At 43.9% G+C, this 26,953-nt stretch overlaps 1 protein-coding gene across 1 annotated transcript in view; it reads left to right on the top strand.

Annotated features, from left to right (window-relative positions):
* Positions 1-26,953, top strand: part of CFAP61 (cilia and flagella associated protein 61) — a 212,286-nt gene that overhangs the window by 33,243 nt on the left and 152,090 nt on the right. Inside the window, exons 8-10 of the mRNA XM_084850737.1 lie at positions 4,167-4,317; positions 6,452-6,519; positions 9,249-9,341. Coding sequence (XP_084706863.1) covers positions 4,167-4,317; positions 6,452-6,519; positions 9,249-9,341 — 312 coding nt within the window. The remainder of the gene's footprint in view (positions 1-4,166; positions 4,318-6,451; positions 6,520-9,248; positions 9,342-26,953) is intronic.

Below are 26,953 nucleotides of genomic sequence, written 5' to 3'. Positions count from 1 at the left end.
TAGGGGTACCTCAAATGAGAGGATCAGTAATGGTGGACATGTTTTCCTGACAGACAGCTTATTTATCACTGTCAATCTTCCCCAGTAGCATGCAAGCATCGGAATGTATATGCACTCTCAGTTCTGTGAAACAATGGCTTCGTCAATATCCCACAAAGACTGTGTGTCTTGGTACATGCCACAGAATCCTGTGCAATGCACAGGGCCAGGGGTTCTGTGACAGATGAATCAGTGAGGAAGGGTTCGCTATAGGGGTCCACAAATGTTGGCTGGCCTTGATAACTGTGACAAATCCCTATATTCTAATATAGACCAATAGCACTACCTGGACTCTAGACTCATGCTGGTAATTGCTGAATAGACCAATATCCTTGACTTTACCTCCAGTCCACTCTGTCATGTTTACAGTAGCCTAACTGGTCTGAACTGGATAGCTCTTTTGTAACAGCAGCTCAAAACCATTAAGGAGCTGGAACCATACTTGAAAGAAATTTCTTATTGGCTATCTGGACGACTTGCATCAGAGATAGGGTTTCTTTGCCATTGGTTCATGCTACATGCTGTCTAAGGAAGGAGGCCAGCTTTCACTGGTTTCAAATTCCCATAAATAGGTGAGGTAGCCCCTCAGTTCCTTTGTCTCCTTTGGAACCATGTGAGTCAGATGACGAGGGATGTTCTACAAGAGACTAACACTCTCCCAGACCATCTTTTCTGCAAGAAACTCTGCACATTCTCTGAAACTGAAGACTATTCAAGTTGTTAAAATGATTCAGTCAAGGCCTTGATATCACCTATAGAATGGTGATATGGAAAATGCCATCGATACAGTCGCTTCCAAGCGCCCACTCTGGTGCTGTGGAGCTCATAATTCACTGTGGTTTACAGAAGATCTGCGGGCAATGAAACAGGCTGGACGACGGCTAGAGTGCAGATTGTGCAGGTCTTGGAGCAAGTACGATCAAAGATTAGCAAAGACTCTTTGTTGTGCCTATTATGTGGCAGTGAGGATGGCAAAAAAAATTATTACACCTCCATTATTTCATCTTCAAAATGTTGCCCAGCAGAATTGTTCCAAGTGGTGAAGAGCCTGCTGGGATCTGGCTTGGGCTCCGAGAAATTGGGTTTGGAACCCTTGGTCATTTGCTGTAATAAATTTGCTAGGCACTTTGAGGAGAAAGTTGCTTGTATTTGCTCAGAACTTGTCGCCACAGTTATCGCAGAGCCTGGAGATGTGTCCAGTGCTCCATCTGGTTGCGTTTCCTGGGATCAGTTTCAGTTGTTGCAGCCTGATGATGTGGGCAAGACGCTTGAATCAGTCTGTCCCACCACATGTAAGTTTGACCCTTGCCCATCTTGGCTAATACAATCCAGCAGGAGTGGATTGACTGGGTGGGTCCAGGGAGTGGTAAATGCTTCGCTGTGTCAGGGGGTGGTTCCTGCCATCTTGAAAGAGGCTGTAGTGCACCCTCTCCTGAAGAGGCCCTCCCTGGACCCAGAGGTGTGTGAGAACTATCGCCCCATCGCTAATATCCCCTTTTGGGGCAAGGTGCTTGAGCGTGGTGGCTGGGCAGCTTCAGATGTTCTTGGAGGAAACTGATTATCTGGACCCATTTCAGTCTGGTTTCAGGCCAGAGTACAGCATTGAAATAGCCTTGGTTGCTCTGACTGATGACCTCCTCCAGGTGAAAGACAGGGGGAGTGCTACCCTGTTGATCTTCCTGGATCTCTCAGCAGCTTTTGATACCATTGCTCACAGTATCTTACTGGATTGGCTCTGCGGGATGGGAGTTGGGGGCAGTGTGCTACAGTGGTTCCACTCCTACTTGCAGGGCTGATTCCAGAGAGTGGTATGGGGGGATTCCTGTTCTACCCCATGGCTATTAAGCTGTGGGGTGCCACAGGGTTCTATGTTATCCCCCATGCTGTTCAGCATCTATATGAAGCTATTGGGTGAGGTCATTAGGAGTTTAAGGGTGGGGTGTCACCAGTATGCTGATGATGCTCAGCTCTACCTCTACTTGTCGTCGGAGTCAGCTAGGGCAGTGAAGGTGCAGGACCAGTGCCTGGGGGCTGTAATGGACTGGATGAGGGCCAGTAAACTGAAGCTGAATCCTGACAAGACGGAAGCTCTGTGGATGAGTGGTTCCCAAGACCAGGAATTGAGTAAGTGACCTGTCCTGAATGAGCAGGTGCGTAGCTTGGGAGTACTCCTAGATCCATCCCTGTCACTGGAGCCCCAGGTGGACTCTGTGGCCCAGAGTACTTGGGGCCAGCTTTGGCTGATCTGCCAGCTGTGGCCTTTCTTGGACAGCGATAACCTAGCCACAGTAGTGCACACGCTGGTAACTTCCCAATTAGACTACTGCAATGCACTTTATGTGGGGCTGCCCTTCAAGATGACTGGGAAGTTGCAGCTAGTGCAAAATGCAGCAGCTAAACTGTTGACTGGAATATTATGTAAAGATCACATAACACCAGTCTTAAAGGAATTGCACTGCCTGCCAATATGTTTCTGGTCAGAATTCAAGGTTCTAGTGATGACATTTAAAGTCCTAAGCAGCTTGGGACCTCGATATTTGAGGGAGTGCCTCCCCCTATATATGCCTGCCTGAGGATTGAGATCTGTTGGAGGATCCCTCCTCTGCATCCCACCAGTGTGAGATATACACTATGGAGGGACGTGGAAGAGGGCTTTTTCTGCTGTGGCACCCTGGTTGTGGAATGCATTCCCCTTGGAGGCCCGATTGGCACAGACACTGGTTTCATTTCAGCATCAAGCTAAAACATGGCTTTTTACTAGGGATGGTGGAGAATTTCTCCACGAATCTCGGGGAGGCCGAATGCATTGGTGAAATTCTCCACACACCCCCCCCCCAGGATGGGACTTACCTCCCTCGAATGTCCCTCACGGTGGCGGGTACTGGCGGGAGTTCGTCGGCGGTTCATCGGCGGCCGGTCTTCCGACTGGCTGCCGCCGCTGCCATTACAAAATAAAGTAAAAAAAAACAACACCCGTGATAGGCTATGTAACGATTTACGTAGCCTATCACGGCTAGATTCCCAAAGTCACCCGTGATAGGCTACGTAACGATTTACGTAGCCTATCACGGCTGACTTTGGGAATCTAGCCGTGATAGGCTATGTAACTCGTTACGTAGCCTATCACTGGTGGTCCCCCCCCCCACTTTTTTATTTCGCGGCCGGGGAGATGGGGCGCTTCTCCCCGGCCTGAATTTCGGCCGGGTGAGGCGGGGCGCCTCCCCCCCCGGCCTGAATTTTGGCCGGGCGAGGCGGGGCGCCTCCCCCCTGGCCTGAACTTCGGGGGGAGAACCGAAGCGCCTCCCCCCCACCGCGAAGCAAGCTGCGGGACCAGGTAAGTGCCTTTCGTACATCCCTACTTTTTACCAAAGCCTTTGAGGGCTAATTGGATTCCCTGAGTTTGCACACTGTTCTAACTGCTTTATTGTTTAGAGTTTAAATTGGTATTAGCTAGCGTAACGATTTAATATATTTTTAGCTATTTAAATTATTTATTTTTACATTGTTTAAATTTATTTTACCTGTATGCCGCCCTGAGATCTTAATGATCTTGTTATAAATAAACAAATAAACAAACAAACAAATAAATACTGCCTAGTAGCAAACCATCAAGCCCCAGCTGTTCCCTGCAATTTAGAGATGAGCAAAGAGGGGAGGCTTTTCCCCATAGTTGTGTCGCACTCCCTGAAGCTCAGCATAACCACTGGGTCCCAAGCTGGGGAGTAAGGTCAGGATCCTCTCATCACTTTCACCAGGAGGCAATGGAACACTCTCCATGGTGAGGATGACAAGCAGAATTGCGGACAGCTGAATCCTTGAAAGCAGAAAGTTTGAAAACCACAGCTTTAAAACTGAATACTAACTGATTTGGGTCACCTTTCTGACCTCCCCTCACAATTCCTATGTAAGGGTTTCAAGCCTGAAAAACACCATTATTAACACAGAAATGAATGGGTTTGTTGATCTGTTTTCCTCTTCCTGTTTTTTATTTGGCAGATATCTGCCCGTAATGCTTTAGCTATAATATATGGGATAGCATGTCTTAGGGCAAATTGAGTTGGACAACCGATGGTGTCCCTCCTTTGCTTTTGAGATGCTTTTAAAAGCTTTTTGTTTTGATGTTGCAGGATGATGGCATAGCAGTGGGCTTCATGAGTGTATGCTCTGAAGTGAATATACAGTTGCTTCATGACTGCTTTGAGCTGGGTCCTTTCCACGGACTCTGTAAACCACACCCAGATGACATTCTTAAGCCACCACGGGTAGCAAGTGACACAGGTGAACAGTCTGGTGTTTGTTCAATGCATTTTGTAGATTTGGTTTTATTGTGTGTATATTATATTGTTGTAAACTACTTTGAGTTTCTTTTTGAAGGAAAAAATCCCCAGGATATACATTTTTAATGTTAAAAATGATAAAATTCTTATTAGTTCGGTGAGAAAACAGTCTTGTAGCAGCCAGAAAGGACTGAGCCCCTTGAGCTAGAAGGAGTAGATAGTGACCTGGTTCACATGTCATGATCAACTTTGGGTTGAACAACCCATAATTAGTCAGGGCCATGCAGGAGCAAGCACACTGCATCCTGCTAGCTCACCTCTTCCACTTCATTTCTGCTTTTGTAAACAACCCAGAAATGCCTTGTTCCTGGGTTGTTTGCTGTGATAAGCCCTAAGGAAGGAACAACCCAGAGTTTGAACCCAACAACAAACCATGGGTTAAAACTCTGGGATGTTTCCCCCTTAATAACCCAGAGTGCCAAGTTTGCATGTTATGCCAAACAACCCAGGAACAGACCGTTTTCACTTTTGTAAACAACCCAGGAACAACCCTGACTTTACACTGTTAGAGAATGTGACCATTACATTTAATAATTTGACAAATCTTTTTCATAAATCTGCTTTTATGCATAATGGTGCTTTCATGGAGCTTTAATAAAACAGGGTTTCAAGTTGATTAGTGTGCTTTAACTTATATAATAGGTTATTGGTGGGGGGTTTTCTTTGAAAATGTAATAATAAAAAATATTTTTAGAGTCGTGTTGATGTCGGTGGTATATTTCTCAATAATTATAGTAATTTGGTTGTTGCTCTATGTGGAATCAGAAATCAGTAGTTAGAGCCATTCTAACAGAGTAGGTATTATTCTGAGGGTTGTCATAGCTTTCACATTGAATTAACTTTTTCAGCCCGCTGATTCCCCCCCCCCCCATCACACATGTACACACGCGCACACACCCAGGTATTAATTCATCTGTCACAGAAATCTCTTCAGATTATGTTGGTTAAGGGCCTGTGTCATAATATTCTTATATCACCTTTCCACAAATATCAAATATAGGTTATGTTCTTCCAGTATTCATGCCCAGCATCTCTAAACCATAGTAATAAAGCTATATTTAAACTGATGATGAATTAGAAACATGTTTATATGATGATCTGAAAGGAAAGGAAAGGAAAGGTTCCTCCTGTGCAAGCACCGGGTCATTACTGACCCCTAGAGGGATGCCGCTTGCGCTGGCGTTTTCATGGCAGACTGTAGCAGGGTGGTTTGCCATTGCCTTCCCTAGTCATGACAACCTTTCCCCCAGCAAGCTGGGTCCTCATTTTACCGTCCTCGGAAGGTAAAATGAACTATCGAACTCAGGTCGTGGGGAGAGTTTTGGTTGCAATACTGCCACCTACCACTCTGCGCCACAGGAGGCTGTTATGATGATCTGAACCTCCCCCCTTATTTGCATGTAAAACATTATGCAGTTAGATTAATCAGAAAAGTATCCCAGTTCAGTAGACAGTTACAGAAACTTAAGTCCCCTCAGTTTCTCTAGGATGTACATGTATGTCTTAGCTACTGGGTTGATGCCTTGACCCCCAAAGCTATCCATTTGAGATACCTATCAATAAACTACTTGTTGCAACATCAGTCAAGGCTGTCACTCAGGAGATGTGAGATAGCAAAGATTCCCTAATGACTGGGCCTCTTCCATTTCATTATCTCAACATCATTCTACATATTACGGCCCTCCCATGAGGCCAAATGCATATAACGATAGCCCGCTTTGCTTTGCTTTGCTTGGAAAAGTCTCTTTGGGAGAAGAGAATTTAGAGCAGAGAATAGCCAAATGGATGTCAGGAAAAGAAGAATCCCAATGCTAGAGAGTCTCAAGAGAGGAATGGTGCAGTAGGAAAATTAAGGATGCAATTTTGTGTTTATGAAGGTCACCAGAGGAGCAAAGAGCATAAGCTGGGACATGGAGAGTAGCAAGGACTTTGATATTACCGACGATGAATAGAGCAACAATAAAGCTCAGTATAGAAAACTCATTGAATTATAATGTGAACTGCTAAATGTTGCTTTAATTTTCATTATTGACTCTATTGTTGGTGACTTTATTTTTACTTTATTCTCTCCCCAGCCCGTTCGGTTGGAGAAACCAGTAGCCTAATAAGCCAAAGCCAAGAAGCTACTGATACAGATACCAAGGTAAATATGGAAAAGAATTCCCTAAACTGGAAATAAAATATCCTACCTGATGAACAGTTGATAACTTTTAAAAATTATGGGCCACCATGTAAACCAAAAGTTAGGAATCTTTTTTTTAGCTGAAAGGCTGTGTTCCTTTTCAGGGAACCTTCCAGGGGCTGCATGCCAGAGGTGGGAAGCTCCCCACAAAAAGTGGGTGAGGTCAAAGCTAAATTTCAGAAAGAGAGAATTGGGTACATCATGGGTGGGCCATCTTTTGGCCTGTGGGCACATTTGGCAATTTGAGAAACTGTCCTGGGCACCAACATGAAATGGCTGCTATGGGAGGCGTGGCTCGTCCCAGTGGAGAAGTAACCTGCCCAAAAGATATGAGTACAAGGCAGAAGTGTGGTTTGAGCCCCAACACACTAAATAACTCCTTTAAACCCATAGATTATCAGTGCCAGCAGAAACCTATTTCACAGAACACAAACTCTTTTCCTCTCTCTCCACCTCCACCGGTCAATTCATTCCCCCTCCCCACCAATCTCTTTCTCTTTCTCTCTCTCTCTCTTCACATTTCTTCCTGAAGCAATCCCAGCTGCCAGCAAGAAAATGTGTTAACTTTAAAAAAGAAGTGGGAGGGGTAGGCAGCTTCAACAAGTGGCAAGAAAGCTGTGCAGGGGAGTGCACCTGGTGCCTGTAGGCACCATGTTGTCTATGCATGGGGTACATGTTTAGCTCTCCCACTGATATAAGTGGGACCTAAATTTCACTGTAGTTTGTTAAAACAGGCCAGTCTTTATGCACAAGCATAAATGCACACAATTCTGACAATAGAAATGGCAATATTCAGAAACCAATATGTGAAAATTTCAACACACCAGGCCACTCTGTTACAGATCTTAAGGTGGCCATCCAAGGAACAGAGGAACTCCAAAGGGAAATTCTAGTATGAAGCTGCTAAATTGTAACTTATCAAAAAGTTAAGTTCTGTTCATTTGGGACTGAATAGAGACAATAGTTTCCTGCCCTACTACAGGTGTTAATTTACTAAACAATGTTAAGATTATTGTATTAGAGGCAACATTGCTGCCAAAGAATGGCAGACTAGTCTGCAACACCTAACCCTGAGACAGTGAAATTGACAAAAATGGCATGTAAATCTGAACTGAAACTGACAAAATGAGAAAGGAACAGCAAACCATATCAGAGAGACCTTCCAAACATCAAGAGCACAGCCTGAAATCGTATTTTGGCTTAAGAAACAGCAGTTTTAACAGCTCAGTCAGACAAGGAAAAAGGCACAAGTATGGGATGCAAAACCATGAAAGATAACTGGGAACTAGCGACTGAACTAACAGATAAAAATAAAACAAGAGCTGACTAAAGAATGGCAAGAACTGATCAAACCTCTGGAAAATAACATTTCTGATCTCTGCAGAAGTAAGTAACATAGCTAAAACTGTGGACAACGTTTTGGGATGGAGATGAAACACGAATTCACCATATTAAAACTAAAGAAGTCTAGCACAGTTCTGCAGGAATATGTGGATGATTTGGAAACCAAAGTCACCACCACAATTGAAGGGACTGAGGGATCAAAGATTCTAAAGAAGAATGAGATCCAATAAAATACCTAGATAATATGGTATCTGCCATATTTCCGAATATCACAGTGGCTGCAACTGACAAACAATGCACCCACAGGGATCTAGCAGCTAAACCAAAAAAATGGAGGAAAATCCAGAGACTTCACTATTCACTTAAACAACTGCATGTTAAAAGAAAAAAAATGACATGCAGCAAAACAGCTAGAAATAATAGAGTTTTAAGGGGAAAGTTTACAATTCTTTCAAGACATACACTAAGAAGCTTGAGAGAGAGAAAACAGTGCTTCACAAAATAATTTCAAGACGTGGGAATCACACAGGGGCTTCCCCTTCAAGAAGATCATTACCTAAAGCAATACAATACAAGCCATAAACACTTATCAAGAAGCACAAAAGCTGTTAGTAATATTCCACCTAGACCCAGAAAAAGAAGCACTCAATACAGAGAAAGAGGAAGATGAGAATGACAATGGAAATAAACAAAAATGGTCATGACATGTGAATCAGAAGTAAAGGTTTCAGAAAACAAGAGGTCCAATGTGTGGAGAACACTGTATATCTCACCTCTCAATGAATGTGTAAACTTCCTTCATCAAAATATTTATATTTGGGTTGTTAATATGAAACATCTGTCTTGCCTACAACATAGTCAGTGATACCCTATCCTGTTACAAGCAAAGGCAATGATTTGGAAAAAGCTTACATTTTGGACTATATATGATGCCTTACATGTTAGCATGAGATTGAGTTAAACACATATCTTCAGCTGAAGCTTGCATTAGCATGAGCTGTGCTGAACCCAAGTTTGTTTGATTTGTTTTTTGCCCAAATCTGAGAAACTTACTTTTGTTCTAGCTTCCGACAGCAGGGGTGTGTAACATGTGACCCTCCAGATGTTTTAACCTACAGCTGTCATCTTCACCATTGGCTGTTCTAACTAGGGTTGATGGGAGTTGTAGGCATATCTGGAGGGCCATAGGTTGCTCACCCCTGCCGTAAAGAATGCCCCATATCAGTGAGTATTTATATCTATATGACCAAAGTACATTACTCGTTCAGATGGTTCCAAGACATAATAGAGATGTAGAGATGGTGTTTATCAGAAAAATTCATATTGTTTTATTGGTATTTCTGTAGAGACCTAGCAAAATTGGAAGCATCCTTTCTCAAGTGTCAGATGTTGGTACAATACTGTCTCCAAAAGGAAGTATTCAGCGTAAACTATCAAAGGTAAGGCCTTTTAAAATTAATATTTTATAGATTCAGTTATTTGTCTTGATGTTTTATTTTCAAAATGTTCTCTCTTCTAAATTTAAGTCATCACTAATTTGCAGTAGGGGGAGGCCAGTGCTGTTTGGGAAACAGAATTATAGGGAATTGGTGAAAGAGATGGACTACCTGCTTTCCAGTTGATTTCACAGGCAATAATTGCTATTGGCAGTGCTGTTGGATTATATTATAGTTCAGACTGAAATGGTGCAGAATAAGTATAGCCATATATTATAATATCCCTCAACCTAACTTTTTACTTTTGGAGTGAGAGAGTCAACTTACTGAAATTAGCCCCATGTTGTTGGATGTTACATATCCAGGCATAGCTCTGAACCTTTGGGTAATAGAATACATTTATTATGCTCAGAACTACTCTGGAGTGGCTTTAACTTTCACAAAAAAGACTAAGCCAATAAGGTTTTGTGTTGGGAGCCTAACTCAGATGACAGTCATCCCCGTAGTAATCCAAAATGCCTACGTTTTCATGTTGTCCTCATTTCTTTCCCTTGATGTTTACTACTTTACAGTTCTTTATTTCTTTAGACTTTCTCCTTATGGTTTACTCTTTATAGATTCTCAGTAGGGATGTGCATTGGATTCAGGTGAAGCCCAAAGCAGAATTGGTGCATTTTGGTCCAGCTCTGGTGTTAACTCCGGTGAAGCAGGCTTCCCCTTGAAACCACCAGAACTGAAGCCAGAGCAAAACAAGTTCATTACCGACTCACACTTCAGAGATGAAGATGACTCAGAGACTTGTGTCTCCTGAAATAGTTTTATTTCTCTAAAATGCTGATTAGGGGGCGGGAGGAGGGAGTGCAGTTGAATTACTATTAGCCGCACCTGCTAATCCTAAGGCATATTTCACCAGGAGCTCCAATGACTGTGCTTTGGGGAAGGGATTGAGTTCTACTGAGCATTTCAGTGAAATTCCCAGTCTTCTGTTTTCTCTGAGTTGTACAGTATTGCAGCTTGGGAGTAGGACGTAAAGTGATAAGTTATTGTGTGTTAGGGTAGTGTGGGGTCACTTGGCTTCAAATTTAATTTGTTCATGATTTCATTCTTTCTGCTTTAACTCAATCCTTCCTTCAGACTTTTTCCTGCAAAATCTTTCTTTGACATACCCTTTCATTTCTCAGTCATTCTGTGTTGTTGTCTCTGTGTGGTTTTGTGTAGAACTAAGTAGCAAATCCATGTTCCCCTCCCAAGTTAGGAAAAAGAACTCAAATAACTTGAATCCAGTTCCAGTTGTCCCATAGTTGTGTGTGTGAGAGAGATTATCCCCCTATTTTTGTCCGTGTTTCTTGCTTTGCTTTCTCACCAGGCACTTTACCACACCTTTGTTCTTCTTTCCCTCCTACGGAATATGGCAAAAGGTTTTGTTGGATTTTATCCATCATTTTGTCTCCGTTCTCCTTTTATTCCTGGTTTCATTTGGTACATTTTGCATTACATCACCATTTATCCATTATAATGTACAATATTATATTCTATTATTTATTAGTTTTTCTCTTGAAATTCCCTCCATTTTGTATGTCTTTGGCAGGCAGTTCAATCTAACAGAGTAGGGATGGGATCATGAGATGGCCATTCTTCCAATGCCACCACACTTCACTATGAAAGAGCCTTAAACTGGTTTGGAATCACCATAACTCCCTAACCCTTGCACCTGTCCTTCTAAAACCTTGCAAATTTCTTGCCCAGGGACACCTCTACAATATATGCCATTTTCACACAAATTGACCCAAAAACTAGTAGGCAGAAACTTCCCCCACCCAACATTTTGGACTCTCCTTCCACATGAACTGTTGCACCTATCCTTCTGAAAATGTACAGGTGTCTTATATAGGACCACCTCTAGGTTGTCTGTCATTTACAGAACATTGGTCCACAAGGAACAAGGGATAAGCATGTCCTCTTTGGTATACCTTCAAAATGTCAAGGTTGCTCTTGCACAAATCTCTCTGCAACTTGTTGTTGTTCAGTCGTTAAGTCATGTCCGACTCTTTGTGACCCCATGGACCATAGCACGCCAGGCCTTCCTGTCCTCCACTGTCTCCCGGCATGGTTGATTCCCCTCAGAAGGGGGCAACTATCCCTGCAATTTTCATCCAATTCTGCCAAGAAATAAAAAAAAAATACTGGCAGTTCTGTTTATAATAAAATCAGAATGTAAAGCAGTGTAGCACAAAGACCCATGCACTTATTTTTCTGAAATTTGGCAGGCGTAATCCCATCCTAAGGGGCTACTCTGCCTGAAAATATAACAATTCTGACTAATAGCAGTTTTAATATTTCCCATGAAAGTCAGTGAGAGGCAGGAAGTCTCAGATTTCCAAATCTTTACTCAGGTTTGGTACTGAGTCAGAGTGGATGGGCTCTAAATCAGTCCAAGCCAAAATGGGCCATTCTCCAAAGTGCTGAATTGGGGTCCAAATCAAATCTTGGAGTCTGTGCACACCTTAAATTCTTCTTCATGGTCTCTGTGCATCATACATATAGGCTCTGCGCCTGTGCGGAGCCTCCATTTGGGAAACTTCTATAGCTGAGGAATATTTTTGGTGGGAACCCTCCCCTACCATCCACTGCGCATGTCCTAGCATGTTCCCGCCCGTTCCCTCAGTTCCCGCCTGTTCCCTCCCGTTGTGGGAGTAAACTCTCCCCCACAGACGGACAGTCCTTGTGTCTATTCTGCTTGGGAGAAGCCGATGTGGTGGAGTCCTGCCCACAGTGCCAGTCTTTTTCGAAACAAGCACAAAAAAATAGGGCCGATAGCCTGAAGGCAGCACTTCGGAAAAAGGCGGTGGAGTTGGTAGACACGCCCAAGGAATAGAGGTCTTGCATGTCAGAGGCCTCTGAAAATTCCTCAAGTATGGCCTCACCACAGCCTATGATGCCTAAGCAGTTAGCTCCAGCAGTGGAGCGTGCAGTTCCACTGACGCCTGGTCGCTCTTTGTTGCTTTCAGTGGCTAAGAAGCTCACGAAGAAAGCAAAGATGCCAGAACTATTGGTCAATGAGCAAAGAAGAAAGAAAAACAAAAAGAAGGAGAAGGAGAAACTGCCTATTCCTCCTCCACTGCTAGACTCTCCAATACTGACTGTCTCCGCGTCGGTACCAATGGCTTTGATACAAACTGTATATATAGGCCAGTCGGTATTGATATTGGAGGGTGAAATACGTGACCCTTCACCAGCTCGGTCGCATTTGTCTACACCACCACGGATGCAACACTTTCCTCCATCAACTTGTCATGATGCCCCATGCTCGAGAGAAAGATCTCCGGAATTGCTAAGGTCATTCTCATTTGACCGTAGAATGCACCCCTATAGATATGGAGATTATCGTGCTAGATCGAGGTCACCCATGCGAGAGTGGGATCAATATTCTGATTACCATGACCCATCTAGGAGATCAGATCATGGGGAGGATTGGGAACAGTATGATCGAGACAGATATCGCGATCATATACGTTACCTGGGAGCACTGGTCCCTCGATACCGAGCGGCCCCTTCAGCATCGCTTTCCTGGCCTCCAGCGGAACTAGCCTCTCTGCTCCACCAGTTCCTCCACGTTCTTCATCGTTGATGACCAGACAACAAGAATCACTTCATGACATACCTCTTTTGGCTACATCACCAGTACCAGTTCCATGCATGGAAGAGGCCTCTGCAGCCTCAACACAACAGTCTGAACTCGAAGACTATCAATCGGATTCTATCTCTTATTCGTCACTGCCTCCTTCCATCTCTTCCCCAGACAAAAATGTTTGTGCCCATGATAGGGCATCGCCTTCAGAGGATATGGGACATTTAACTGATCAGGTGCTCCATATGGCACAATCGCTTGGAATTGAGACTCAGCAACCTATAGAAAAGATACAAGATCCCATATTTGATGCTGTCTATACAGAGTCTACCACTCCGGTAACAGTACCATTCCTACCTACCTTGTTGTACACCTCTCGTGGAAGGCCCCATCTTCAATGTCTCCAACTTCCAGATGTTTGGAATCGATGTAAAAGGCACAGGAGAAGGAAGCGAGTTTTTTGTTCATGCACGTGAAATCAAATTCCATTACTGTAGAATCCTCGCAGGGAAAATATCAGAAAATACATGTTTCACCAGTTGACAAAGAGGGCTATCAATTAGATCTACTTGGTCGAAGGATTTATTCATCCACTGCATTAGGACTTCGCATTTCTAACTATCAGGCAATGATGAACAAGTATCAACTTTTTCTGTGGGAAAAAGTTGGATCGTTGTGTGACGATTTACCAGATGATCAACAAGAACTGGCCAGGGTTTTTCAGATGGAGGCATTGAAATTAACGAAACGGCAAATCAATACTGCTCAACACCAAACCGACCACAATGCGAAAGCGATGGTCAGAGCAGTAGCGCTCTGTAGACATGCATGGCTTCGCTCAGCTGGTTTAACCCCGGAGGCCAGATTATGGATCAAAGACCTGCCTTTTGATGGGGCAGGCTTGTCTGATGCTGGCACTGATGAAGCTATGGATAATGTCCAAAAAGGCCAAGACCATGGCAAGAAAAATGGGATTGGGACAAACCCAACAGCCTTACAAACTGCGTCGTTGGTCCTGACAACAGTCTTCTTACACTCTTCATCAGGGTAATGAACATGCAATGCGCCAACAACCATTCACCCAGCACAAACATCCCTATGTGCCCAGCTGCTATTGCCAAAATTGAGGGCAGAATGAATCATTCTCAAAGTGTCATCTTTGACTTCCAGCTCACAAATGTTCCTATACTACTGGATCTGTTGTTCGGAGACCGTCTGGCTTACTTTTTCACAAATTGGATGGTAATAACATCAGACACTTGGGTGCTAAATATCATTTGTGAGGGGTACAAGATTGAATTCAAAGCCCTTCTGCCTCTCAGTACCATAAAACATTCCACTCCTACAGACATACTGCTATTGGAAGCAGATTCTCTCCTTCAGAAAGGAGCCATTCAGCACGTACCACAGAATCTACATCCAGATGGGTTCTATTCCCGTTATTTTATGGTACTGAAAGGGGATGGAGGGCTTCGACTGATCCTGGACCTCAGAAATCTAAATTTCTTCGTCTCCACCAGGAAGTTTCACATGACCACACTCGCGAATAACCTACCACTTCTGCACGAGGGTGTGTGGTTCACATCGATCGATCTCAACGATGCGTACTTTCACATAGCAATCCACCCCTTGCATCACAAGTACCGTCGTTTTGCAACTGGCCCGCAGACTTTTCAGTTCCAAGTACTCCCATTCGGATTGGCCATGGCTTCAAGGGTATTTACAAAATGCATGGCCATAGTCTGCGCCTTCCTTCAAACCCACTTAATAGAGATATATCCATATCTGGATGATTGGCTACTAGTGTGACAGTCCAGAGCGGCTCTGTGTCAGCATATCACTCTTATATGCAATCTTTTGCAAGTTTTAGGTTTGCGCATCAACAAAGAGAAGTCACAACTTTCCCTTCTCAAAAATCCTGTTTGTTGGAGCTGTCCTGGACTCCACGGTTGGATGGGTTTTTCTCCCACCAAACAGGATAGCAGCCAATACCTGTCTGGCCACAGAAATATTCCGTCGGAAGGAAGTGACAGCTTTCTATATCCAATGTCTTCTTGGATTGACGGCAGCCACAGTTTTGGTGGTGCAATCGGACCAACTTTGGCTTTAAAATTGGTTCTTGCAGACCTTCTCCATAACAGACAATGCTCATCAGGTTCGGCTACAGGTACCAAATGGCATCCTCCAATCTCTTTTGTGGTGGACAGCGGTCGAGAATCTTTGCCAAGGGCTACCCTTTCATCCAGCTCCTCCATACTGTGTGCTTACAACAGATATTTCACTCCTTGGATGGGGAGCACATTGCTTCTCTCTTCAGACTCAAGGTCTCTGGACCGCATCAGAGAAAAGGTGACACATAAATCACCTACAGCTATTAGCCGTGTGGAGGGCATTGAAGGCCTTTGAATGCATCTTGTCCGGCCATGATGTACAAATCGCGTTGGACAACACAGCAGTTGTTTGGTACATAAACAAGCAGATTTAGTATCTCTGACCCTAAAGATCTACCATTGGGCCATTCACAGGGGAATTTCTTTGTCAGCAGTATACATTGCAGGGAAAGACAACATACTAGCAGATTCCCTAAGCAGGATTTTTCAGCAATCCCACGAATGGCAGCTTGCACCTGATATTCTTCACCATCTTTTTCAGATGTGGGGGACCCCTATGGTGGACCTGTTTGTGACTCCAAACAATGCGGTATGTGACAAATTCTGCACAAGAGCAGGGATAGAAAATCTATCTCTAGGAGATGCTTTTCTCCTTTCTTGGACGAAGAGGCAATTTTACCTGTTTTTTCCCTTTCCACTGATGCCAAAAGTCATTGAGAAGTTAATTGTGGATAAGACAAAGGCAATCCTAATTGTGCCGTGGTGGCCATGACAAAGCTGGTTTGCTCCTCTGCTAGCCCTTTCCAAGGGCAGGTATTGGTGCCTCCCCTTGACTCCAACTCTGTTGTCACAGAAGCAAGGGCAGGTGAGGCACCCAGATTTGGGAACTCTCAAGTTAACAGCTTGGAAGATTCAGTGATTACCACCTGCCATGTGGTCGGTTCTAGAAGCGGCAAGGAAACCATCAACAAGGCGCTCTAATGCTAATAAATGGAAAGCCTTTTCTGTGTTTCTTGCTACTGACAATGTGGATCCTCTCTGTTGCTCTTCCAGTTATATTCTATGTTTTCTACATTCCTTATTTCTCAAGGTTTTGAAATACTCTTCTGAGTTTATTTAGCAGCTATCTCTGCTTCCATTCGTCCATGGATGGTTGTACAGTTTTTTCTCATCCTTTACTAAGACCTCAGAGGACTAAAGAACATTGCTCCTCCAGTTCGATCACTGGTATTGCAGTGGAGTCTATTGGTGGTTCTCCATGCCCTCACAACCAAACCCTTTGAACCGCTGGCCACGGTCGATTTACATCTATTGTCTTGGAAGGTGGTGTTTCTTGTAGCCATTATGTCAGCTAGATGAAGTGAGCTCTCTGCGTTGAGAATAGATTCTCCATACCTGATCTTTCACAGGAACAAAATTGTTCTCCATCCGGACGTTACTTTCCTTCCTAAGCTAGTGTCTGAGTTTCACCTTAACCAGGACATAGGTTTGCCAGCCTTTTTCCCAAATCCAGCATCTCCATTGGAAGTATCTTTGCATTCCCTGGATGTTTGGAGGGCACTGGCTTTCTACATGGCACATCCAGACTCTTTCCACAAGTCCAGTAGGCTGTTCATTTGCTGCAGAGGGCAGTGGAAAGGTTTTCCGTTATCATCACAATGACTGGCTTCATGGGTTGTCCAGACCATTCATTTGGCTTATGAGCCAGCTGATCGGACACTGTCGCCATGCATTACAGCTCATTCCACGAGAGGAGCAGCTACTTCTGTTGCGTTCGACAGAGGGGTGATTTTGCCTGATTTATGGAAGGCTGCTACTTCGGCGAAGCCTTCCACGTTCATACAGCACTACAGGCTCGATGTCTGAGCGAGGGCAGACTGTACTTTTGGTCATGCAGTTCTATCATCTATCTTATATTGAATCACCAATCCCCTCTAGTAAGTTAGCTTGTTATTCGCCCATATGTGTGATGTGCAGAGACCATGAAGAAGAAATGCAGGTTGCTTACCTGTAACTGTTGTTCTTTGAGTGGTCATCTGTGCATTCACACAACCCTCCCACTGTCCCCGCTTTGGTGTCAATGTTGGATTCGATGTTGGTAATGAGGTGAGATTGTTTCTCTTGGGTCCAGGGCCACATTAGGCTGTCTCAAGGAACTGAGGGAAAGGGTGGGAACCTGCTAGGACATGTGCAGTGGACGCTGGGGTTCCTGCCAAAAATATTCCTCAGCTATAGAAGTTTCCCAAATCAAGGCTCTACACAGGTGCAGAGCCCATATGTGTGAATGCACAGATGACCGCTCGAAGAACAACAGTTACAGGTAAGCAACCTGCATTTCGAGGCTATATCCTGCAAAAGATTAAAGCTGCTAATGAAACTTAAGACTGTTGGCTAACTTTTCACACAAACTTGGCTATTTTTCTTGTCTATGGACCAATCTAAATGGAAACACTTTGTGAAGCGATTTGGTCAAAATCTGCATTTTCACAGAAACAGTTTAGCTCTTTCCACAGTACACACAGTGCTGTATTCTTCTGCTTTTGCATGAGGTGGGGTGGGCAAGTAGAAATGAACATCATCAATTGCGTAGGTGCAGGGCAACCAGTGAGTGCAGGCTTGCCCCCCCCCCCTCGCATGTTCAGCAAAGTGCAATGGAGTACTTGCTTATGAGTAGACATTCATGACATACCTCACATACACACACATTTATGAGGCAGGCAGGCAGGCAGCCAGCCACCGCCACCCAGAGACTGAGCAGAATGAACAGGAGCTCAAGAGGCGCTGAGAGCAGAGAGCGCAGAGCCAGCAAGGAGGGAGAGCAAGTAGCACGTTGTCTTTAATGTATATTAACTGCCTAATCAACACGTTCCCCCCGCTCCCACATGGGCTCAATGAAGTGCTTCCGAGTACACGTTCATGAAAATTATCCTCCCTGGCATTCACCCTTTCTGAGCTACACAGCTACAAATGAACAGGTGTCCACCGTTCCTTAGCTGTGCTCCTTCATAGCTGCACAGTTTCAAAATAGCAGGGCTGGCTCCCTTCCCCACTCCTGTGTTCAATTAAAGTGAGAGCCAGCGACTCAGCCTACATTTGCAGCAGTGCAGTTTCCAAGCAGCAGGGCTGCTCCTGTACCCAGCAAAGTGGAATTGAAGGCAATGAGTTACATCCGGGTAGACATGTTTACTCCTCTGCTCTCCCCATGCCGCCTCCCCACACAACTTGCCCTTCCACCAATCAGCACTGCTTCCACCAGCCCACGCTGAAGCCTGCTGAGGTCACACAGGCTCCCGAACAGCACTGAAGCTGCTGTGATGGGAAAATCGACACAAAATGAGTTTGAAGAAAACCCAGATTTAGGGCAAGAAACGCCATGCAAGCTACGGGGAGCAGCATACGTCATCTGACACAATTGACTTGGGAGTGGAGTAGAACCCAAGTAAAAGCCCCATGTAGATGGGCCCTATGTCAAAGTCATAGTTGTTTTCAACATAAATTCTAGCCAATCTAAAACCATGTAAATTAGAAATATATGGCTGTGGGGTAGGAATCACTAGTTTGACCTCCATACTCAAGACAGGATCCGGTAATTCTATGAAAATTGATTCACTACAAGATTGTCCTGAGCCATTCTAACATTTGCTTTCACACCTTTAAACTTTCCATTTAGTTGTTTATTAGTTTAATTTTCCTCTTAGGGACATTCTTAAAATCTTTGATATTTTATACCAGGTTTTTAGGCTTCTTCAGTTATATAAATATACATTTGTGAGATGATACTTGATATAATGAGGATACTGCCTTGCACTGGCTTAGTGAACTCATGGTCCATTCCAGCTCTATTTTTTCTCTTAGAATTTTACAGGTTTTGTTGAGCTGTGAACGCTTCAGCATACCATGAATTCTTAGTTGGCTAATTTGCCTTCCTCTTGTCTAAATTCAATCTGTTCTCTTCTGAAAGTTTCCTATGACTGAAAATGCTCATTTTTCTATGCATTCTTGAGGTAAATGTTTTCTCCATTCTTATATGTCTATTACTATTATCTGTCTATTACTTTCCCACAGTATTAATCTGGTTTAAAAAACTTCTACAGAACGTATTCATTCTAATTGCATTTCTCTCCAGCGTCTAAGCAATTCTCTGGAGACTGTTTTAAAATTCAGTGACTGAATAAATAAAGAGTTCTTGTCTTTCTAGTTTTTTCAAGCATTTCAAAATGTTATAATTTTCTATGATTGCTTTTTCATTTATATTTTGTATCTCAGTTCCATTAGACTGTGATACACTTAGGCTTACACATTTTCATGTGTCTTGGCAAATGTGACAAACCCCAGGCTTGCTCCCAAGCTTGGAGCCAGAATTGTCCCAGCAGTGTGCAGTGAACCCCACTCCCCTCTAGCTCAAGTGTTGGGAAGAAGGCTAGGGTTTGTTTGGCCTCTGGAAAGCTGAGGCACCTGGAGTGTCTGGGCCACACAACAGCCAAATCAGCAGGTGACTATAATTTTTGGTTGGCCAGCTTAAAAGTGTGGATTCTTGGGCACAGTTGTTTTTGTGTTTTCCTCATATTCCTCTCGGTATTCTTTACATTTACAGCAGATACTTTCTGCTGCTCTGCATGATACAGAAAAGACTAGTTCTCATTTGTCCACTGCATGTTTCCACCACAAACCCTGTAAAATATGGTGAGGAAATATCCCCCAAAACACATATGCCTGACAGTGTTGGTGCTTAGCATTTGAGATGTTCTCAGTGTTTGTCCCTTCAGTTCAGGCTTGTGGGCCAACAGTTACTTGGTTACTTCCTTAATACCCTTTTTATGTTCCATGTTCCTTCAAAGGCTGTTGCTTTTTTCCCAAGAAACTGGCCTTTCCTACACAGCTTCATGATATATTTGTCCCTCCTCATCTTGCTTTTTCAGATGCTCCATTTCAGAAATTTTTCCTCCTATGTACCTTTTTGGTTACTAAAATTCACAGATGAGAGCTTTGTCTCATACATTCATAAATGTGCCAAGCATACCATTTGTGCCAAGCATACCATTTTTACCAGCAGCAACCAAGCTCTGTCTGTACAAATGTGCTTGATTTCTTCACATGTGTCTAGTCTATCATATCCTTTTCATATCAGGCAATACCATGTTGTGTTATTGTACATAATATGTAATTTGTTTCCTTTGGTTCTGCTGAATTCAGTATCTTTTATAGTATTTTGATTACACCGGATTTGTTTCTGAATCTTGCCTTGAACATATGGGGAAATAATTGGATTAAACCCTGGAAAAGACTATTTTGCCTTCAAATATAGTGCCAGTTAGATGCTGTGACCATGTTTGGCATCTTTTTTGCTTCTGTAGCAGGATTCTGTATTCATCATAACTTAATTCTCTTTTTCCATCCCCATCTAATTTTAAGTGATGATTTCCCACTAATCTTTTCAATTTGTGTAACAAATACAAGTAATCTAGCCTGTTGAAATATCCTCACATTTCATGTTCAAACAGATGTTGCATGCTTCAGAGTCATAATCTCTCTCTTTTTAACTCCATGTCTCACTTCTGAAGTGGTTAACACAGGAGGCATTTATGACCAAAAAAACATGTTTTTTTTCTTTCTGCTTCCATTTTTCAACTGATTTCCTGTGGTATGATTTTGCCAAGAATTCAAATATGCTTTGTAAAGATGTCACTTCCTTAAAATATATTAAGGATGGGATCCTGTACTGAAGACCAGCCATTTGATGGGTTAAATTTTGGAGGAAGCCTTGCTAAGCTAGTGAAATATTAGACATGCTGCCACCATGACAGAAACACTGGCAGAAAACCAGTGAACAGTTTCAGAACAGCTGAAACAATGGGTGCAGTGTGAGCAGCACAGGGAAGGAGTACACCTGTGCTGTATCCTATACCCCTCTACCCCTCCATCGACAATGCAGCTTTACACCAGACCCAGAGCTGGTGCAGGAAATTTCTCTCCCATTGATTTTATTGATCCCCACCTGCATGCAGGGATGGAGTGCTTCCTCTGTGTGGGAGATGCTGTTCCCCAGTCTTGTGGTGGTGGTGGTGGTGGAAAGAGTGTTAGAGCAATACAGTTCAGACAAGACGTAGTATTCACATACTATGGGGATGACGGAGAGAAGGGAGACAGTTACAGCTGTTATCCATTACAGCATGTCTCCCTTTCTCTTGCTTACCTATGTGGGGTGCTCAGTCTTGTCACCCCAGTTGTTGGAATGGGGGTTGCTGTTGGGTGTTTGTGCCTGGAGTCCTGGGGTACGGTACCTGTTAGGGTTCTAGGTGGCGAATTGTTAGCAATGTGCAGAAGTTCCCATGTGTGCTCAGGGGGCAAACCTTTTGCTTAATGCCCCCTTTTTGTGCAGATCACTCCTTTTTAGTGCAAAGTGCCCTTTCCCCATAGTTTCCCTTCACCAGAATTTTCCCTTACAAGCTTTAAGTCAGCATGACCTGAAGTCAGAGAGATATAGCTCTACAGCATACACCCAATCATCTGACTTGTGTTCTCCCTCTGTGGGTTTTAAATACTGGTGGTAGTCTGCTGTGATTGGATATTGAGTTACACCACAGTCTATGTTCTGTTATTTCAAAGTGGGCAGGGCAGGAGGTGGTGGTGGGGAACTATTTTTAATTTTTTCCTCTCCTTTTGACTTCAGTGGGAGGGAATGTACACCAGCCCCAGGATGATGTGAAGTTACATAATTGTCATAGTCATGTCTCAAATGAAGGGGCTTTGGATGTGGCACAACTATGCTACAACCTGTCCATGACCCTGTCCTGGTTTTTTGCAGCTACAGCAATGTAACTTCCAACAAAGCATCTATGCCAGTAGAATTGTTGACCTGCGTACCAAGGATTTCCACCAGCATTAATACCACACTATTGGAGTAACTCCATCTCTGCCAGTGTAGAGGAACTTATGCCATTTCCTAAAGGGGGCATACATAACCTTGTTGGCCCCAAGAGCTGCATCAGTTGTCTGCTGGGATGGTGAGGGCTGCACATGTGTGCGCCCATGCCAACACATACATGCATTCACATACAATTCACATACAACTCAGACACAACCCACACACCACTCACTCACGCAAATCCAGCTCCTACCCAAGAGCATTTCAGAGGGTTGGCACCTGCTTTGATTAAAAAAAAAAACCCAACACCCCTCCCAGAAACCTGACTTCTCAAGCCACTGAGCCATCCAAGAATTCTGGCTCCTAGCCCTTCTCGCTGCTCTAATTCACTCCCTTGCTGAAGGATCGTGGCATCCCACACTCTGTTGCCTGGATCTTATTCAGAAAGAAGTAAAAAAAAAAAACCAAGGGGGAGAGGAAGCACACTCTAGGAACAGGATCTGTGGTTCCTGCCATAGATATCCTGTTCCTAGAGCAACCTAGGAAACAGGCAGGAACCTTCAAGCTCAGTTTCCATGGTAGGCTGTTCTGTAGGCGGTCTAGGAATGAGGCTGCTATAGCAGGAACCATAGAGCCTGTTTCTAGAGCATATTTCCATTCTTTCCTGGAGGTGAGGATGTGTCTGTAGTCTGCACTTTTTGCAGCCCTTAAGCCACTTTAATTTAATTCAAATTTAATTAATTTGAATTTAATTCAGGTGACCATCATATCTACTACTGTGGGCAAGAATCCCTTAGAAGAAATGGAGTAGCACTCATAGTCAACAAAAGGGTGGGAAAAGCAGTACTGGGGTACAATCTCAAAAACGATAGAATGATCTCAGTACGAATCCAAGGCAAACCATTCAACATCACAATAATTCAAGTCTATGCCCCAACCACTGAGGCCGAAGAAGCTGAGGTTGATCGGTTCTGTGAAGACCTACAACACCTTCTAGAACTAACACCAAAAAAAGATGTCCTCTTCATCATAGGGGACTGGAATGCTAAAGTAGGAAGTCAAGAAATCACCGGGATAACAGGCAGGCATGGCCTTGGTGTACAAAATGAAGCAGGACAAAGGCTAATAGAGTTTTGCCAAGAGAACACGCTGATCATAGCAAACACTCTTTTCCAACAGCACAAGAGGCGACTCTACACATGGACATCACCAGATGGTCAATATCGAAATCAAATGGATTATGTCCTTTGCAGCCAAAGATGGAGAAGCTCTATACAGTCAGTAAAAACAAGACCTGGAACTGACAGTGGCTCAGATCATGAGCTTCTTGTTGCAAAATTTCGGCTTAAATTGAAGAACGTAGGGAAAACCACTAAACCATTCAGGTATGACCTCAATCATATCCCTTATGAATATACAGTGGAGGTGAGGAATAGATTTCAGGGATTAGACCTGATAGACAGAGTGCCTGAGGAACTATGGACGGAGGTCCGTAACATTGTTCAGGAGGCAGCAACTCAATCCATCCCAAAGAAAAAGACATGCAAGAAAGCCAAGTGGCTGTCTGATGAGGCTTTACAAATAGCTGAGGAAAGAAGGGAAGCGAAAAGCAAGGGAGAAAGGGGAAGATATACCCAGCTGAATGCAGAGTTCCAGAGAATAGCAAGGAGAGACAAGAAGGCCTTCTTAAATGAACAATGCAAAGAAATTGAGGAAAACAATAGAATGGGAAAGACTAGAGATCTCTTCAAGAAAATCGGAGATCTCAAGGGAACGTTTTGTGCAAAGACGGGCATGATAAAGGACAATGAAGGCAAGGACCTAACAGAAGCAGATGAGATTAAGAAGAGGTGGCAAGAATACACAGAAGAACTATACAGGAAAGATCTTAATGTCCCTGATAGCCATGATAGTGCAGTCACTGAACTTGAGCCGGACATCCTCGAGAGTGAAGTCAAGTGGGCCTTAGGAAGCATTAGTAACAACAAAGCTAGCGGAGATGACAGTATTCCAGCTGAGCTATTTAAAATCCTAAAAGATGATGCTGTTAAAGTTTGCATTCAATATGCCAACAAATTTCGAACACTCAACAATGGCCGCAAGACTGGAAAAGGTCAGTTTACATTCCAATTCCAAAGAAGGGCAACGCCAAAGAGTGTTCAAACTACCGCACAATTGCACTCATTTCACATGCCAGCAAGGTGATACTCAAAATCCTACAAGCTAGGCTTCAGCAGTATGCGAACCGAGAACTACCGTAAGTACAAGCTGGGTTTCGAAGAGGCAGAGGAACTAGAGATCAAATCGCCAACATTCGCTGCATCATGGAGAAAGCAAGAGAATGCCAGAAAAACGTCTATTTCTGCTTCATTGACTATGCTAAAGCCTTTGATTGTGTGGATCACAACAAACTGTGGCAAATTCTTAAAGTGATGGGAGTACCAGACCACCTTACCTGTCTCCTGAGAAACCTGTACGAGGGTCAAGAAGCAACAGTAAGAACCAGACATGGAACAACCGATTGGTTCAAAATTGGGAAAGGAGTACGACAAGGCTGCATATGGTCACCCTGCTTATTTAACTTATATGCAGAGTACATCATGAGAAACGCCGGGTTGGATGAATCACAGGTCGGAATTAAGATTGCTGGGAGAATTATCAACAACCTCCGATATGCAGACGATACCACCCTAATGGCAGAAAGCGAAGAGGATCTAAAGAGCCTCTTGTTGAGGGTGAAAGAGGAGAGTGCAAAAGCTGGTTTGAAACTCAACATTAAAAAAACGAAGACCATGGCGTCTGGCCCCATCACTTCCTGGCATATAGAAGGGGAAGAAATGGAAGCAGTGACAGATTTTACTTTCTTGGGCTCCAAGATCACCGCAGATGGTGACTGTAGCCATGAAATTAAAAGATGCTCCTTGGGAGGAAAGCTATGGCAAACCTAGACAGCATAGTAAGAAGCAGAGACATCACCTTGCCGACAAAGGTCCATCTAATCAAAGCTATGGTTTTCCCAGTAGTAATGTATGGCTGTGAGAGCTGGACTATAAGGAAGGCTGAGCGCCAAAGAATTGATGCTTTCGAACTGTGGTGCTGGAGAAGACTCTTACGAGTCCCCTGGACTGCAAGGAGGTCCAATCAGTCCATCCTAAAGGAAATCAACCCTGAGTGCTCATTGGAAGGACAGATACTGAAGCTGAAGCTGAAATACTTTGGCCAACTAATGCGAAGAGAAAACTCTCTGGAAAAGACCCTGATGCTAGGAAAGACTGAAGGCAAAAGGAGAAGGGGACGGCAGAGGATGAGATGGCTAGATAGCATCACCGATGCAATGAATATGAACTTGAGCACACTCCAGGAGAGAGCGCAGGACAGGAAGCCCTGGCATGCTATGGTCCATGGGGTCACGAAGAGTCGGACACGACTGAACGACTGAACAACAACAACAAAAGCCACTCAGCTGGTGTAACAAGTATAGGATTGCACCGTCACTTCCTGATCAAATTTGTCTGTTGGGGGGGGGGGAATGCATTTGCCTAAGTACTTTCAGTAGCCTGCTCTCTATTCTTGATATTTGTGTTTTGTGGTTTTAATTGTTGTGAACAGCCCAGAGAACTTCAGCTATTGGGCAGTATAGAAATGTAATAAATAAATAATAAATAAAGACTGTAAGGCAGCCTTCCCCTGCCTGGGTCCCTCCAGATGTTTTTGACTACAACTCCCATCATCCCAGACCAATACTATTGACCATGCTGGCTGGGACTGATCCAAGTTGTAATCAGAGCACACAGAGATGGCAGAAGCAGGATATCTGTTAGGAGGCAGCAGGTGGTGTAGGGACAGAACTGATACCTGGTTGCTCTCCTCCCAGCTCTCGCAACAATGAGGATTCTGATTCTCCATTATTATGTGCTCCCCGCCCCCAGCCAATTTTTAACACAGATCCTGGTTGGGGAGCCCTCCTGTTCACTCTGCTGAGTAGGGACCCTTTGGTCTTCCACCCCAAAGTCTGGCTCTGATGGAGCCACTGTTACTATAGTATAAGCTTACCAAGTTCACTCTGATGACTCCCCATGTACCTATTTATTCCCAAAGCTTTTCAAAACTTTAATAAAGAGGATTCATCTATAAACTCTTCTATGACATAATGGTTTAATGAATTCCAATTTATCAAAATCCATGCTGAAGAGAGTGATCTATCAATCGAGGAATAGTTTATTCAGTCTTTATCTTTTTAGTCTTACCCCAGTTAGTGTAACAGCATCACCCAATCAAGACATTAATGACAGTTTACATTAAAGCTTAACTATTACCCTTGAAAGAAAAATATCCCCATAAAAAACAACAAATTAGCCCAGCCTCTAGAAATGCCTATTTCTGCTCTCCCCAATGGCTGTTAAGCGTTTGTGATTTAAGGCTGCATCTACATGAGCCATTTGCCCTGGTGCCGCTTCGAAAGGAAGACCTTTGTGACAGATGACGTAGTTGCCACTTCGCAGCCCAATCATGGTTTTTACGGAGAAATCTGGATTTTCTCTGAGTCCATTTGCTCGAAGTTTTCACTTGCTTTGGGTTAACTGTGGGGGGTTGAGCTGTCTGTCCCTTCCTCAGATTGAAATCGCAGCATGTTAGTGATGCCCCTCCCCATTCCTCCTTTGCAGCTCTGCAGTTACAGAGGCATGAAGAAGCGGGCTGGTGGAAGCCACGCTGATTGGTGGAAGGGAAAGTAGCCTGAGGTCGGGGTCGGGGGAGAGCAGAGGGGCAAACATGTCTACCGGGAAGTAACTTATTGCCTTCAGTTCCATGTCACTGCCTCTCTCACTTCAAGTTTCGAGCTTGAGAGTGGAAATGTTCAGCTACAAAGGAACACAGCTGAGAAACGCTGGATGCCTATGGATCCGAAGCTGCGCATTTGAGAAAGGGTGGGTGCCAGGGCGGATGACTTTCATAAACATGTACTCAGAAGCACTTCATTGAGCCTGTGTTTGTGCGGGGGGGGGGGGGCTGT

Source organism: Heloderma suspectum, chromosome 4 (genome assembly GCF_057233095.1).
Source record: "Heloderma suspectum isolate Gila_16-S chromosome 4, 16-S_ref, whole genome shotgun sequence".
In the NCBI taxonomy this organism is placed as follows: Eukaryota; Metazoa; Chordata; class Lepidosauria; order Squamata; family Helodermatidae; genus Heloderma; species Heloderma suspectum.
Note: the sequence above shows the minus strand (reverse complement) of the source record. Positions and strands in the feature narration are given on the sequence as shown.